General features: G+C 32.7%; 1 protein-coding gene across 5 annotated transcripts in view; it reads right to left on the bottom strand.

The window, feature by feature from the left end:
• Positions 1–4,189: 4,189 nt before the first annotated feature.
• Positions 4,190–18,636, bottom strand: part of LOC118188684 (uncharacterized) — a 355,582-nt gene continuing 341,135 nt past the window's right edge. For all 5 annotated transcript variants that reach the window (XM_085807512.1, XM_085807511.1, XM_085807513.1 and 2 more), the window contains 3 exons: positions 13,825–14,011; positions 11,835–11,924; positions 4,190–7,990 (listed from right to left, as the gene is read on the bottom strand). In XM_085807512.1, the coding sequence (XP_085663638.1) occupies positions 4,758–7,990; positions 11,835–11,924; positions 13,825–14,011 (3,510 nt within the window). In that variant the 3' untranslated portion in view covers positions 4,190–4,757. The remainder of the gene's footprint in view (positions 7,991–11,834; positions 11,925–13,824; positions 14,012–18,636) is intronic.

The following is an 18,636-nucleotide window of genomic DNA, read 5'->3' as shown; positions in this document are numbered from 1 at the left end:
CAGTCAATCGTTCTTTTTCGACAGTCAACCTGACCGTTACAGGGGTTAGCGATGTTAGCTGTCGTATTGTTGGGCCTGGGTTCGAATGCCAGAGAAGGCATGGGTATTTGTGTGTGCGCAGAAGGGCAGTACTTAAAATACAGGCGAGCCGAAAGTCCTCTTGACAGACTCGATGGTAGGAGAAGAGGGGTGACAGACTAGGACCTTTCGCTGGGCTACTCTCGAGCAAAACTGGAGCTGAGCTGTACAGCTAGTAGGATGGGATTATACCTAAACTACCACTGGTGAAAATTCTGGTCACAGTTATCAGTAGGCTAGTGGGAAGATTTTAGTAACAGAGGTGCTTCTAATTGCTATTCCTCAGCAATTAGAAGCACCTCTGTTACTTCGCAGTAAATTCGAAAGTAACTATTTACTCGATGGATGTAGGTCGCGACAGACAAGGCAGTCCGGTGTTTGCACCACTCGAAGAAGCAGGTGTCGGACGGTTAGCTAATGGAAAGGCATATGCTGTAGCGTCATTAGAATTTTTTTTGGAAGCAAGAGACGTGAAAAATGTTCATCGCCAGGACTCGAACCCTAGACCTCTCCAATAGGCGTCGAGTATGCTTCCAATTACATCACGAAGCCATGCGAAAGGAAGGGAGAAAATACCTTACAATACATTTGGTTGTTTGGTTTAATTTATATGGTTATGGCAAAACACTGGGACACTACTTTGCCTAAGGGGAGAGATGCCTTCATGGAGGACTTTCTAAAGGAAACTGGTTGGAAAACGTGGGGAAACGACGAAAACACCCATGCAGCCAGCTCGTTAGCCGGGATTTGAACCCCGGACCGAATAATCAGTGTTCAGTGACTCTGGAACGCCATAGAGTTTTTCATGAAAGCATACCTCTATAGAGGGAAATAGACCTCAATTGTTTTGCCATAATTAAATAATCCAAAGCCTTTCCGTTTTAAAAATCTCATATTCTCCAAAATTAAAAAGAGTCACCAAATTTTAAGTTTTAAAAGGATTTTATAAATAATGTTTAGTGCATTCAGTACACAGTTAAAAGATTTAATGTATAGGATTGTACTAGCTTGTAACATTTTATTTCAAAGCAATTAAATACATAAAAACTGACTTGCTTACTCATGAAAACTGATTTGTAAGCTGCTTGCTTCTTGTGAGTGCAGACGCGTATTATGCATCAGTAGTAATACAATACACATTTTTTTTATATTTTCAGGCTTATAATATTATTACGTACATTGTTTTTCTGCATACTATTACTGTTCTCAGAACCACCCCAACAACTTCTCCGTAAACAGTATTGAAACGGAATGATGCTAATTTCAATAGTAAAGAATAAAAAAGTAGAATACTAGTAGCGATTTCTCACAGTAAGTGAAAGTTATCATCATTTGTTTATTTAAATATATAGGATTCTTGAAATACACTATCTAATAAGGGATAATAAATCTTAAGCATTATTTCAGACAAAATTTGTTCCTTTCTTTGGGAAACCACGACAGTCTTTCCCTCAAAAGAGCTGATTCAGTGCTCGGTGTTTACCACAACAGAAGAAATCCCTAAAAATTAAAGAAAGAAATGGTTTATAGAGCTACAAAAGCATACAAGTGAGAACAACCTATACGATGATAAAATAATCAGCTGAGCCCAGTACTTTTTCAAATAAACCCAGCACTCTTTTCAGCAGTCAGATACGCCCAGCACTCTTTTATTGTAATAATGACTATTAGCACAAATATGCATGCGCAATTCCAACCGATGTTTTATTGGTTGAACAAAGCTTTCATGAAAAGTAGAGATTTTACTTTTCTATCATGTCTTAAAACTGTATATAACATTAGGCAATTCAGATAACACACAGTCTTATTTTTCGTCAGCCGCAATGCAGCATGCAGGATTTTAACAAGATCTTAATGTCTATAACATAGCAAATAAACTTTTATTATGTATGTTATATAAACGTCACATTATAAATAGCATTCGGTATAGCCTGCCACTCGGTACGTATAGGAATAATTAACCTTTACATACAGAGGCAGTACTGTGTAACCGTTTTGAAATGGTAATTAGTTTGTTTCTTTCGCAATTCAAAATTTTAAAAAGATCCAGATTAGCAGAAATAAAGATATTTCTGTTTACAAGCTAAACCCATGATGCATTTAATTGTCTTTTGAAGAAATTTATTTATTTATGTAGTGTTATTGGCAACAGGATCTGGTATGGATTCAAAATATTTAATATTAATAAAATGGTTCCTTTACATATCATAAGCTTTTCATACTGTGTGACAAAACTCAAGCAAATTACATTGTTAAATGAGTGTAATGTTATCATTTTTGCAGAAAACAAAGGTGTTTTAATATATTAAAATACATTGCATTATATTTAGTTATAATTAGTTTAATTCTATTACATTATATTTAATTAAATAGTAAAATAATGCATATATGTGTGAGGTAACTATGAACAAAAATGCATAGTGCTTAAACAATGAACTGCCTAAAAATGAAAAAATCAAAAGAGGCATCAAATATCACTTTGATAAGCACCATTGCAAAAGTATTTCTACTATATGATTCACATCGAATGTTTGAGAAATTACCACATATTGTATGTTTCAGATTTTGTTTAGCTTACAATACTGAAAATCGCATCTCCCACAAATACTAATGATAATTCAAACAAACTTCAAATAAACAGATTTAAATATCCTGTTCTGAATTCAAAGTCTCTTAACAGGATTGATTGGAATGAAAAACTTTATAAAATGAACAGAATAATCACTATCTGAAATAAAATCTGAAAAAAACTGCTTCGAGAATACTAGTTTTTAATGTATAGCATTTTTTTTAGCTAGATAATAGAGATGGAGATGCGATAATGTCAAGAATTCATGTGCTCTATTACATGTCGCTCTCCATGAATTAATAATTCTAAAATAACATTATTAGTTAAGCATCTTCCCTGAAAGCTGGATTTCGTTTGAATTTAGTAAAATGCCTTCAAATGTAGTAAAATACTGAAGTGCATTGAAAGATTCCGCAGCTATCTTTTTACAAACATCTTTAGATTCTTACATATCGAAATACCACACTTTTCATACTCAGCATGTAGAAACTGTGATGACCTTTCAACATCCAGGACATACTTTATTGCCTTACATAATGACGTAAAAGTTAAGTAATATTAAACCATTTTACGCTCTTAAGGCAGAAATGCATAATTTAGAGCTAACCAGAAGATAGAAAGACTAAGGTATGCTAACTGAACAGTTTACCAAGAAAACTGGATATCATTAAAGATGAGTAAATCATAATAACATAAAAACAGAAAATAAAATTTTCCTCACATTTATGATTTTCAGTTTATAGAAATTTTAAACAGCTGCAATGAAGAGAAAAAAAATTAAGCGCGATTTTTTTGAAAAATATTTTTTTCATATATCTGCTTAGCTTTTATGACTCGCTCACGTAAACATTCATATTTTCAATAAAATGGAAAAGTATTTTATAATAATTTTGACTCGTACATTGGAAAGGGAAACACATAATTACATTCTTCTACCTGAATGTAAGAGTTTTTAACATAAGACAAAATTAATTTTATGTACATTATTTTATTTTAGGAGGTAGACTCAAAATAAAATAAAATGCACACTTGCACCTTTTAAATCACTTAAACACTTGGCATAAGTTTATACTGAAAGTGAAAATTAAAAATATATATTATATATATATATATTTATTTATTTTACAGAAAATTAGATATTCCTATACATTTTACACAGCTTCAACATCAAATTGAAATTAGAAAACTTGAAATTACTATGTATTCAACAACTATCAACGAATCACTGGCATATTCACAGAATACTGTTTCACTTAAATAACAATAATTATAAAATATTTTAGTAATTTATTCTTTTATATAGAACGAATTTAATAGAATATAACAGGGTTTTTAAAAATTATTGCACTTCAGTCGTATATATTATTTTAAGATGCAGAACTATCCTTAAGTAATGCATTTAAGTCATTAACGGCTTGCAGTTTAAATATATTTATAATATTCTACTACACAGTTTTCATGAACTGTTAGTGTGCGTTTTTTTTTTTTTTTTTTTTTTGAAAATATTCAGACACAACAGATTTCAAATAAAGTAATCAGTAATGAGAATAATAAATACTTTATACAAATTAAAATATGCAGCTGGCAACATTGGAATTATCAATAATATTTTCTCTACAATCGAATCATTTTTAAAAGGACAAATATCTTATAATATATTCATATTCATTATATTCAGATATAATGTCAGATACATTGTGCCTTTTGCAATTACCCCTTTCTCTAAATTATACATCAGATCTAACGAACACCAAGTCCTTTCTGATAGAAATATGGTGCCCTTTCAGAAATGACTGTTCCAATAAATACAGCACTTATGAGTAATTGGCTTTCTAGTTTCATTCAAGCTGGACTGCTTAAAGAAAGAACAGCTATAGTTTAAAATAATTCTTACATCATGCAACTATCTGTCTGCACCAAGGAAAATACAAATTGCTTTAAAGATATATTATCAGCTGCTGGTAACAATATTGAGAGATTGGTATGCTATATAGAATTTTAATTGACCATAAAACTATTTTTATTTATTCTTGTATTCATTTCCATTTGTGACAGCAAAATCCAGCTAATGCGATAACTACTAATGTTCTTTGTACACTAAATTATCTATTTATTTCAAATACCTCTTTAGAGACCTTTCCATGTTCAGTCTATGTCCCATCTGTTTAACCCCTAATCCCATTAAATCATTACTGTCCATATTTGCTAACTTAGCCCCTGTAATACCAGCTTCTGAAAAACGCTGTTTGTATTCAGGAAGAAACAAACTATCCAACCAGTCTGCAATGTCATTAGCAGTCCATTCTTGTAACAATTTGAACCGGAATTCTTTTTGCACAGATTTCAAGCGAGACAGTTCACCGCTAGAACTTTCGTGTAGAAATGCATGCTCTGAAATGTTATTCGAAGGTAAATGCCTGAGGCCACTTGTGCATGGTGAATGTACATTTATGGTTCCACTACTACTTCCTAAATTACATTTTTTATCAGCTCTCATCATCTGTACAATTTTTGGTGATTTGTTTCCCAAAGATGCCAAAAACGTTAGGTCAACTGAGTTTGACGATGAATCATGATGACAAGTTAACGGGTAGTTTTTTCTTTGATAATGATTTGATGGCATGCGTTGAGAAACTCGATTTCTTGAGTGGGGTGAATTATCAGAAAATTCAGGTGGTGGAGCTATGGCAATTTCAGATGCTGAATAAGAAGCCTCCCTTTTAGAAACTGCATTTTCTGAAGAAGCGGCAAATTCAGGTGGAGGAGGAACTAGTTCAGTAAACACATCCACTTCATTTACTGCTGCTAAGCCAAGGGAATTCACTTGTAACCTAAGAACTTCTAAACTTTCATCTAAGCTGCTCTCACTTGAGCTTTGGGCTTTCTTTGTGTCCGTAATATTTTTCACTACTTTGTCTGAAGAACAGAGTGGTACATTTCTTTCTTCCCGTTTTTGAGCACTTTTGATCACATTAATGCAAGATTCATTAAGTAAAGTTTTATTATCCTGAGAAACATTTGATTTGGCTTCCATGTGAATCTTCTGTGTACCAAGCAAGTCGTTAGGCATTGATTCAACATTACTCTTTAAATTCTTCTTGTTCCAAGCTTCAACTTGAGAGGAAAATTTTGACAGTTCTTCATTATTTAAATCGTGTACTTTTTCAGGCGGTTTGTTCTCTTTGATTTGAGTATCTTGATTCACATATCTTTTATCTGTTTCAGAAGACAACTGCACAGTTGCTTCAGCTTTATTCTCATCCCCTACTGAACTGGACAAAATAATTTGGTCAGTTTGAATATCTGTAACTGATGCTATTTCAACAGAACTATGTTCCATATTATTATTTTTAGAAGAATTTTGCTTTTCCACTTCTTTTCTTGAGGTCACATTACTTTTACTTTCAGAAGGGCACTTTTGAGATCCTGTTAATGTAATTTTTAATCCATCAGCTGAGCTACTCTTTGTACTTTTTTCAGTATCTGCAGTTTCAGTTACAGTAGACACACAGACATCTACATCTTTTTTATCCTTTTGATCATGTTCTGGAACTGCAGAAACACTTTCTGCCACGGAGCCCATAGTTTGATTCATACCACTAAGAATCTGTTGTCTGTATTTTGCATATTCAGAAGCAGGAGCATCTCGGCTGGGATAGCGAGGGATAACACATTTTTCGTTTTCAAATGACTTTAGAATAGAAGATGATAAATAGCATGAATCCTGCGGTTCGTTTGTGGTTGATATGACTACAGTACCTGTTAACCTTCCTTCCTCAGTTCTATGTAGCTGTATTTCACTTTTTTCTACTTTATGTTCGGTTATTTTACCACTTATAAAAACAACCGTGGCATTTTTATCAATTGGTTTCTGCGAAAACCTAAGCCTTTCTCTAGCTTCTTGTATCGCTCTTTTGGCTTCTGTATGAGGAGTAAGAGGTAAATTTGTTTCAGACTGCACTTGTTCTTTGTCACAAGAGCTAGACTGACAAGGAAGTTTTTCTTCTTGGCCTGAAATGTCACCTTTTCCAAATGTAGAAAGGCTAGCACCTTTATCTACTGATGTTGGAATAAAATCATCCTCACTGCTCTCATAATCAGGCTCAGGAATAAAGGGTTCATGACTTGGAGTTCTGACAGTAGGATAATTTTGAGGACTACCAGCGTCTGAGTCTTCAAAACCAAACTTTGAAGCATAGGCACTAGTTACAGCAGACTTTCCTTTTAAAGACCAAAATGCTCCCCTGTCTGAAACATGACCACTATCAGTTGACATAGAATCTCTCTGTCGGCTGGTTTTCTTAAATGTGGAATACAAACCACCGGAATCACCACTATTTTCTGCTTCTGAAGAAGTGGTACTTCCTCGGTCAGACTTACTTCCAGGTATTTTGGGAGGAAGAGACTGAGACCTAAGACTAGATCCCCCTCCAGCACGTCTAGGCTGTAAAGTGTCTTTAGGTGTACTCACAGTATCTGATTTATAACCTACACTCATTACCACTTCAGGGGATGCATATAATTTGGCACTGTCTCCTGGACGGAAACTTGACATCACATTAGAGTTTCTTTCATCATCCATGATATTTACATTAGCATAATCACCCAAGGACTTAGAAACATCAACTTTGACTACTTGTCCAACAGGTGGTGGAGGAGGTGGATGAGAAGGAGGTGGACAACTGGCTCTCAGTACTTTTTCTTTCTTAGTTAGTGGTAAAGTTTGCGCATATATATCAGAGTTTGTATCTCCTACTTCAACAGGGACTGTGCTATCATAAACATCTTCAATGGATTTCCATGCCTCGTTGTAGTTCAAGCTGTAATCTTCATTTTCGCATAAACCGAGATAACTATTATAACCATTTGATGTACAAGCCCATGAATGCCTGCTTCTCTGAATATTATGTACATCTTCTTGACTATGACTTCTTTTCCGAAAATTTTGATTATTTGTTGCAGTAGGAATTTCTTTTAGATCAGGTGTACTAAAAAAGTCTTTGTGAACTTTCATTGTTGTTTCCGTCAGCTTTGATCTAGATGCTTTTGACCGTTTCATTTCAGCTACACTTCCATAGACTTTAGGTGGACGGCTTCCTAATCTTGGTCTGTTATTTAGAGTGTAGCTACGCATATGCCTTTTTGAGCCCTGGCGAGCAAAAAATTGTTCTAACTCTGCAGCAGATACTCTCTGTGAGCTAGGTCTAGCTTTAATTGACGCAGTTTTCGTCAAGTGACAATCAGACATTTTCAACCCTGTTTTGTTGGGAATACTTTCTACAGAGCTACTTTTTGTTGATCTGCCTTCAGAATCATATTCGCACAATGTCCTGTCGAGTGTTTCTGCAAATATAAAGAATAGTTATGATTAGATAGTTACCATTAAAAAAATATAACTGCATGTGCTACTTTGCAAACATTTATTAAAAATTTAATAAAAACAACTTCTACATTTTATTGTCAAAATAACTCAAACGCTTATTGTGTTACAAACTGTAGCTGCATAATAGAATTTGATTTTAAAATTTTACATAAAAAATCAGAATGCTAGGGGAAAAAAGAATTTTTAACCCATAAGCTAAAATAGGCAACAGAAGAGTCATAAGTAGACAATGTATAGACTGCAACACAGATATAGCAATTAAGAACCAAAGACAGACAGCAGTTAGTCATAGCAAGAGTAAATATAAATTATTATCAAGAAGTGGCTATTAAATACATTTTTCAAATTGAAAATTGAAGTTTTGTAAAAGAAATGCTGCTTACTATGCAACTACATAAATAAATGATGCTTGTTTTAATCATATTTAATTTAAATTTAATTATATTTCTTATTCTATAGAACAACACACATATAGCAATTAAGAACCAAAGACAGACAGTAGTGAGTCATAGCAAGAGTAAATATAAATTACTATCAAGAAGTGGCTATTAAATACATTTTTCAAATTGAAAATGGAAGTTTTGTAAAAGAAATGCTGCTTATTATGCAACTACACAAATAAATGATGCTTGTTTTAAGCATATTTAATTTAAATTTAATTATATTTTTTATTCTATCAGGTTGTGAAATTTTGAAATTTTCATCTCTTCCATTTCAGTAATTTGTTCATTTCTTTAACACTAATTATTTAAAGTGTAAATTGACTGAAGCATTGGATTTCAAGTTTTACATCTAAAACGCACAATTAGAATATATTGAAAATGAACTGATAATCTTGCATTATTTATGCCACTCATTTGTACTCAGAATAATAGGAATAGCAATTAATTTGAAGCCATTAATAGTTTTGATAACGCACTGTTATTTTTATTGTCAAAGACAAGGATTAGATAGGTAGTAAAGGCTTTAAAACCCATTCTGGAATTCACTGAACACACTTATTAAAAGACGATCTAATTTTACTAAGATTTTTCTTGTGCATTCTTATCTTAAAACAGTACACGATGCGTGTTACTCTGCACAGGAAATTATGGAATTATGAAAGAAGTTTCCAAAGTTCTAGGAATTGAGATATAGTTCAATTAGGCAATGCTCTAGGCCAGAGACATATCTTGACATGTTTATGCAGCTATACCGTGCAATACTATATTTAGACCTATTTAGTTTTTTACTGATACCGCCACAATTTTTGTAGCACTGCTTTTTGCAACCTTGGAGGATGCAAAGGGCAATAAGTTTCTTTTTGTAGAAAGAGTGTACAAAAACTTCAGAAATTTTTCAATGTCTACAAGGAGTATTCTGTTCTTACACGTGGCTTTAGAATGGCTCTAAACAGTTCGTTTTTTGTTCGAATAAGCGCAGTCTGGATCCAGCTTTAGTTCAACATTAAAAAAAATTACATCTAAATTCCTAGAACTTTAGAAACATCCTTCGTACATAATCATAATTGTTTAAATTGTATTAGGCCAATAAACTCATTTGTATGTATGGAATGTATTAAAAGCAATATTATGTAAAAATAAGTTTAATATAAACATAATATTTGTTATTAATGAATTTTTTTATTATTAGCTAGTAATTGTATCAGGTGATCAAAATTTACACATTAACAATTCAAAAAATGTGGGAATTCCAAAATAGCTATTAATTACAAAGTTCGTCAATATGTGAATTTCAATTAGCTTAAAAGACCGATTGTTTGGTGCAAGACAGAGAACAGTTTCTCCAAGCATAACGAATTTCTATGCTTCAGTATTACTTCAAAACGCATAAATTTGACTGCAAAGCTGTCTTCTGTTCACCTCTTTGTGGTGACTGCAACATTTTATTCCTGGAGTTGTCCAATTAATGCGAACGTAGAAGAGACGGACCGCTCCACCATTTCTCCAGATGAACGCTTCCACTTTCTCAAAATTAGGTTACCAAGAAGAAAATCGTTATTTTGTCAGGTTCACGAACATTTGGAAAGGTCTCTAAATCTTAAAAGCTTTTCACTAAAAATATGTTGCGAGTAATGTCCAATCATAAAAATTCGCTCTACTTCATCAACTCATCTTCATTTAGCACCAAACAAAAGGTTTTTAATTCTTTCACAGCGAAGTCGCCTGAACCGCCCATCAGTTCTGATATCGGCAGGTCAACCGAACATTCTGCGTACCTTAGTGTTTTCCTCCATTACGTTAGTGCATTCCTCATTAGTTTCGGGAGTTGTTAAACGACATACCATTATACTCTTTTGAAGAGACGAAAAGAAGCTTTCTTATTTTTGGACTTAACTACTCTCTTCTTTGTTTAGTGTCAAGGTTTAGTTACTAATGCTCGCAGATGCAATCCTGTCTTAAGAAGAAACTGTACACAGTGGATGAAACCGCATAAAGATACCCAAGAGAGAAGTAATCGCTTAAGTACAACGCTGCAACATTCTACTTAGCAGAGGGGAAGGAAATCCTCTCTAACAAATATTTCGTATATATGGGCGTTTCAGATGTTTGGGAGGAACAGATATTGGCCTCTACCAATTCAATAGAGTTTCTGAAGTCTATGTCTCTTTGGAAAAACACACTACAAACTTCAAAATTACTATTGAAGAATTATCTTCTGGCCTTCTGAAACACAGCAGAAATCAGAAGAAGGGTGTATAAGGCTTCTGGCTTAACAGAAATACGTAACAAATAATAATTTCAAGGTGTGGTAGAATAGCCTAATGCCTCACAGAATACTTTAATGAGCAGGAAGGGCTTTGGTTTGCAGTAAACCGGCAAGACAAAGCCAAATGGCTAGAAACACTCAACGCCGCTAATAATCACAACACAACGTGGCCTGGAATAGGCAGACACGCTCTAAAACTAACTTCTGAAACTCTTGTTTAAATAGCACTTCTTTCTACCTTAATCTGAATAAACACTCGTTATCTCTTTCACAATCTGGCATGAAAAAAGTGGGTGAAAAGAGAGTAATAGGAAAGTCTTTCAACTTAAAATTAATTATGAGATAAAAATAATTAGACAAACCTCACAAGTTAAAGCTAACAGGAAAAACTGCAACTGAAATTTCAAGTGATATATTACTTGTAATAATATAGGGGGTGTCATCCCTTGCAAAACATTACCATTAATACCATTTTGGAAGTTACACAATTTTTTTAAAAATCTGATATACGCGACGTTTTGGTCCCCCAATAAGAAAGTCCATTAATTAATTATACAATGCCAACATGCCCGGTAGCAATATGTTAGCATGCATTATATTTTAAATATTATTTAAATTTGTTTCTATTTTATTAAATAAACTATTACGTATTAATTTGGGATAATGTTACAGTGTTACGAAAATTATCTACTAAATATTTAACATTATTTTGAAAATATAATGAAAAATAAAATGAAATAGTGCACAACTTATCCCCCCCCCAATCTTCCAAAATTTCATGAGATATTCATACTGCTGGCTTTGGATATTATTACATCCTAGTTTAACTTTTTTTTCTCCTAAATGCAGTGTAACTGTTTTTTTCTTCTTTTGCTAAATTTTAATGTACTTTTAAAGACAACGTTTAAACTGCTCTTTTTGAAAGAAAAGTAACAGAATTGTCAGAATCTTCCTCTGATAAGCGAGTTTTGTACTACAAATGCCATAATTGTAATTTAAACCCTTACATTTCCTAAATTTAATTTTACTCCTAAAAGTGAATTTGATATTAGAATCATTATACAAAGAACTATAAATTGTATTCAGTTGACATACCTATTTCTGCTAATCCTGCTACCATTGATCTTGCTCTAACCCTTCCCACAGATAAGGTCGTCTTTGGGTCTCTCTTTGGTGGAGCTGGAGCTTTAATAGAATAAAAAGTAAGTGAAATTTCCAGAAAAGTAAAACAAGGGTTAAGAAAAGAAAAGATACAAATTTGACTGAAATAATCTATAATTGATAATTATCCAACTGTAATACTGTAGCTCTCCTGCTATATTTCCTAGCACGAGAGCGAAATAGAACTTAACTTTATAATGCACGCAGAGTATGAATAGCATAAATATTGTATGAATAGTTAACTTTACACGTATCTTGAACATAAAAGCATTTATTGTGGTCTGGTATCATTATTATACAGACGCAGCACAACAAATGGAATAATAGAAGGAAATAACCTAAACAAGGGGGAATGCAGATAAAATATGCATCTTACAGGCAAATTCAAAGTCTAACTTTTAAAAAAAGGAGAACCTTTTGAAAAAAACTAATCAAAGAATCTCGTAATCTCAAAAGAACTCAATTTCTTCAAATATAGACAATTTCTTGAACAATATTCACAATATTCTATAGTGTGTTTAGGAAGTTTCATTTAAAAACTATTACCAAATTTTGAAAGCATAAGTTCAGAAACTTACTTCTTAAAGATTTTCCTCCTTTTTTAATGCTGCATGTAGCATTAAACGGAACTATAGAAAATTACACCGGAAAGTAATTTATTAAAACACAGCTTCAGAGAAAGGATTATACAACAATGAAAGCAGCTTGACCTTGAATAGGTTTAAATGCTGAAAAGAAGCTTATTTCATTTTAAGCAGCATAAGATTTTGCTTATTTATGATGTTGTACATTTCGAAAACTGTTTCTCATTGCAACAAATATTTTACATATCTTAATTCAATTCTAACCAACTCATCAATAGCCGGCTAATTACGAAGCAAAAATACTAGTAATTCAATGTGAGTTTGAATTCCGATGATTAATTACATGGGCTGCATGAAGGTGAATGAATTTCAGGATACATAATATTAATATATGTGAGTTTACAATAGGAAAGTTCTATTGTAAGCTCACATATATTAATATTATGTGTGCAATGTAATGTTTATTACATTGCATACTTACATTGGTTTATTACATTGGCCGCCCGCGTACTTTTAGGCGCTGCACCCCCGCTAGGAACGGCCCTGCTAAACTGCTCTGCTAAAATTAATTAACCACATAAACACCTTTTCCAATTACTAAAAAAAACTGTTCCTAAATCTCAGTTACTTTTTTTTTTTTTTTTTTTTTTTTTTTTTGGGCTTTAGCGTTGGTATAAAGAAAGTGTTCAATGCATCAATTTCTTCTATTTAAAAATAAAATATAATTATGAGGGACAAGATGCCTACAAAAATGAGAATATAAAACTTCCAACTTACTTCACATGGTAGTAAACATGAGATACTACTTAGGAAGGAAAGTTTCACAAAAATTATCGCTGTAATGATTAATTTTCAATTCATCTCATGGACCAGTTTCACAGAAAATGGTTGGGCATTAATAAATACACTCAATTGCCTTTGAATGATAAATCTGGTTCTTTTCTGATCAACGCTTTATTAATAACTTACAGAAATTTGACAATATGCCAGTGAATAACTTTATTGATGCAAATAATACTTGATTTGTTCCTACTGCATGAAACCATGAAATAAAACAACATGTCTTTATTAGTAACAATGAACGCGAGAAATTATTTAAAAATAAGAGGAAAGCAAATACGATATATTTCAGTAGTATTTGCACTATTGTCTGATTAAAATACATAAAGACAAATAAATATTTTCCACTCAAAAATACTTTATAGTCCCTCTTTACTTTTCTATAAAATATTACGTGACTGATATACAAAGTACCGGGAATTCTGTATGATTTTTAAAAGTAATATTACTGAAATATGGCATTGGAAAATAGAAAGAGTGAGCTTTGTATATAGAATTACCTTTTTTACAAATGAATTTACGAGGTAATGTAGCACACTGCCGATATGGAAGTGAAGGATTATCAGTGGAAGTTCCAAAAGGAGGATTGCGTGCAGTGATGACAGTCATAGCAACTAAATTTCCGGACTGCTGAATGATAGAAACAACATGTTCATGGGATGCTTGTGAAACATCCTGACCATTAATCTGTTTGCAAATAATAAAAAAAAAATATATATATATATATATATATCAACACATAAGTTATTGAATCCATAGAAAAATTATATATAAAGCTTTTTAAGCATATTTAGAACATTAATAATTTTAAGAATCATGTTTGAAGAATGTAAAATTCAACACACATGATTTTTCAAGTAACTAGTAGTATTAAATGGAATCCACATACATTCGTGTAATCTAATAGTGTTTTTACCTGTCAGAAGAAGCACAGTGTGACAATGCAAATCAGTATTCGTAAAACTCCATACATATTTTTAAATACTATTCCAGTTTCTCTAATAAACATTTAGTTAGACCAAAGATTTAGATGATTAAAAGAATTATGCAGAACGATGTAATATGATATAAAAACGATAAATTAAATTATTTTGTATTATCGAGTTACAATGTTGATTTAATTCCAACCAGTTATTTCTGACTTAAGAAGCAATGAATGCATAAAAGGGAATACTTATATTCTAAAAATTAATAGCAGTTTTTGAAGTCAGCTAAAATTGTTGCATGTTTGTGCCCGTATTAATCACATATAACCGTACATACGCGTGTATAAGCCGCTCACTGTCTCTGAAATGATATATTTGGGAGAAAAAAAAATTCCTCTAAAGTAGAGACATGGATATGCAGAAATACAGCAAGATCGCAAATTCTAAACACAGGAATTTAGTGATGATAAATGCTTATCGCTGAGTGCCTGCTCAGAGCAAGAGCTACACATGGGTGCATTAAGTGTGAATTACATGAAGTTTCAGCATATCAAACGTTTAAGAAAAAATTATTTCACGAAAAGGCAGCAAAATATAATGACCGAGAAGAAAATCTGTTGGGATATATCTATCAAATCAAGGCACATTGATTTTTTATGTTTGGAAGTGATTCAGCTCGAATCTAAAAAAATTCCTGAAAATATGAAAATTCCCAAAAGTGAATTTAAGAAAAATTATGGCTGGGCATGACATTTCATGGCATGTCATGAGCTCCAGATTCATTGTCGAGTTTTAATGGCGCAGAGGTTTCTTTACTAAGGCAAATTGTCTACATTTCAAGAATATGTGTTCAACTTAAGAAAGGTACACGAAAATCAATAGGGAGAAACAAGAACGCCTGACTTCTTTGATATATGAAATGACACCACCATCAATCAAGCTGGGGAGAAAACAGTACTAGGCGAATAACTGAAGCAGAAAATCAGAACAAAGCATTTTTAAGCACAAATCCCTGTCGGAAGAAAGCTACCGACTGAAATATTGGCATAAGTAGAAGTGGGAGGGACACCAGAATTTCACCAGGTATAGTCCTGGCTAAGTGAGCAATTCTGCCGCACTTTTCAGAAAGAACACTCCGGCGAGGTCCGAATCTCCGTTCCTAGAATTTCTCTTTCTTCTTCTTCTACTACCAGCCACTCGACAGTATATTTGGCTTCCGATGTATTTCAAGTGCCCCCTTTCCGGACAGACACAAAAAAACTATGCCTGCTCTTTGGTTGGAGCCTGAGTCCATTGGTTGGCAGTCAGCGTCACTAACCACTGTACCGGTTGGGCGGAACTGAATAATTAGTAATAGTTCAAGGATGGATGACAAATAAATTCTACCCGGTTAATTGAAGTCAGTGCAAATTTTAATTTCATTTTTATTCATTCTAGGTGCACTATTTCTTTGGCGTTCCATGTTGAGTTTTAACAGCTTCACACATCATCTATTAATAGTGATATATAGTGTGAAAATGATTACAAGGGAGGAGAAAAATGGCACATTTTTATGTCGGAAGCGGAGACTGGAATGTTGTAATCGCTTCATGATACTAAGAGTTATACTAACGTCATACAGAAATCTTATCATTTAAGAGAAGGATTTATACTTTAATCAGTTTAAAATATCATCTTGATAGCTACTTCAAGGATGCAGCTCCATATAATTTCAATACATTTTTAACCAACACAGGGCAAATTATAAATATGCTATTTTTCATTTTAATTTGTGTCAACAGTTTAAGATAAAACATAGTGGAAGATAAAAAAAAGGAACTAAAAATATGTGCTAAAAGTCATTTCAGCACATACATGAGGCTCACATTATAGCACAGAGGTATGAGGAAGAAAGATATGATCAGGAAGAAGGTACTAATATACGGCATGCAAAATACATTCCAGTCATATGCAAACATGCTTAAAAATATTTTACGTAATGATCTATTATGTAGTTTCTTTGCATCTTCAGAATAAAGGAAAAAACTTTAGAACAGTTTTACTAAAACAGGGGACGAAATGATAGTTGAGTAATGTACTGTCTTCTTTGGTAATATTTTCTATACAGAAATATGAATTCTGGCTCACGCACGCACTTCAATAATTCTATATTTTATTTAAATTACAAGATTATAATGATTTAAGCTTTATTATAGTTTCTTATTTCCGTATTCCTCATCAGAATGCAAATAGGTTTTTGGATATTTAAGTTTTGAATGTTTAGATCTGAGCTTCTGGCAGCTGCATCTTGTTGTTACTTACTCTCACATGCTCTGCTTAAAGTTTATATTTCGGCCTTAGCGTCTGGCTAGCCGATGTTCTAAAATACCTGCCAGTAAAATTCTGAGCCAACTTAATTAGTCTATTTTATGAGTAGTCTCCGACAACGTTACCAACATTTGAAATTTAACTTTCGTTTATGTTAATTAAAATACCTGCAAGGTAGCAGAAGTTCGTTGTAGCACAAGCTGTGCCTTTCTGTTCAGTTTAAGACTAAATGAAAAAATTATTTTAACCTTCTCAGTATTTATGATTTGCATAAGACTGTGAGCATTAACTCCCTAGCAGTCTAGTAGAGTCTGCAAGACTTACATACAAGTTTCCAGTTACAGTAGGATCCCACAATTTAATTTTAAAAAATGCTTTAAAAAAAAACTCCGAGTTTATATCTCGCTCATATTTAACTTGAGAGGAAAGGCAAAACAAAAATGAGTATAACTAACTTTCATTTGAAATTTTCAGGAAAAAAAACCTATCCTGCCATTTGAAACATCCTTAAGAATTAATAATTGCCTACCCCTTACAGTCTTTAATGGTTCATAAGATTTTTTGATACTTCTAAAATTCCAATAGTGTAGTAATAATATGAATTTAGCTTTGAATTCTACTATATTTGTGTAATTTCAACGTTCACTTTTAAGAGTAGTATTTTAAATTTACTAAATGTAAATAAATTCGTTTAAAAAAATAATTCGCCTTTGGAAAATATCAACAAATGTAAACAAATAAAATCAAATTAGAAAGAAATGTAATCAAATTGCAGTAATTAAAACAAATATAATAAAATAAATGCGCATTTGTAAATAAAACATTATTGCTAATTATGATCCTTAGTTCAATGCTCTTAAACTTACAGATTGCACTATCCTACGAATATTACAAAAGAAACCATTAAAAAAAGGGGTGAGTTAGTATTGACCGGGGTTCATACGAAAGCAAATGGGTTGGCTGCAGAGATAATTTTTGTAGTTTCTCTTATGTGCAAAATGAATATAAGCCAGTTTGCTTTAAGAAGCCCACCCCAAAAGCACCTCTTTCTTTAAGCAGGTAGCCCTCCAGTGTTTCCCCATCCAAATAATCATCAAAGAATTACTGTTATTCGAAAAACCAACACTGGATAAAAATAGTGACTGAACAGTCTTCCTTGTAATACTTTTACGGTTTAATAACAATTGATGAACGTTTTTGGCCTTAAAAAATTCAATTTTTCGATAGTTCAATTAAATTTACTGACTACAACATTACTGTAACAGAATCAATGTTGCGATATGAAAATCCCAAGATCATAGTTATTAAATATACTTATTCAAGATTAACAGAAATAGAATAAACTTGCAGCAACTTCAATAGAACTTTGATAAACTAACAATAACAGTGATCGATATTTCACATAAGCAGATAGTTCTACTTCTTATTGCTAATTAAAAATTAATATGCTTAAATACCTACATTAGATGCGAAATTAGAGTAATAAAGTTCCAAAAGTAATAAGATACATTTTACTTTAAAAATGTTGTGGGGTTCCAACCTCTTATTTAAGAGCTACGTATGTAGGAACTTCGTGAACAGATAAGCGAATATTCGTTTTATTTCAGATACACAAACATAAAACTCAAGAAGGGTTAATTACTCTTTATTTCTCAAAATAAGAACTTACAGCTGGCTCCTTCTCAGAGCATACAGTAAAGCCTCCACTTGGGCTTGAACTCAAAGTAATAAGAAGTAAAACTTAGCTAATGCTTATCTAAAAAGATACAGTCGAAGCTGTCAAAATTTCTAAGCAGTTGGCCTTTAAATAGCAAATAAGCCGGCGAGGGCCTGAAATACACAAGCGCCTGGCCCCAGCCACCACCCCTGTTCTTATTGGTTGCCGTTTATGACGTCAGGCTGAAAAGATTCCATTATCTGTTTCGTTTGAGTTATGTCAAGGGGAACTTATAACTACTTGGGATTTGGTTCTCTCCTGTGTTAATGTGAATTTGTGCAATGTAACAGAATATTTGCAATTAAAAGGAACCTAACAGTATAAGAAAATGTCGGCACTTTTTATATAAATTGTTTAATCAT

Source organism: Stegodyphus dumicola, chromosome X1, assembly GCF_044657685.1.
Source record: "Stegodyphus dumicola isolate Sdum_Otavi_A_Nest chromosome X1, ASM4465768v1".
Taxonomy (NCBI): domain Eukaryota; kingdom Metazoa; phylum Arthropoda; class Arachnida; order Araneae; family Eresidae; genus Stegodyphus; species Stegodyphus dumicola.
This window is presented reverse-complemented; position numbering and strand designations above follow the sequence as displayed.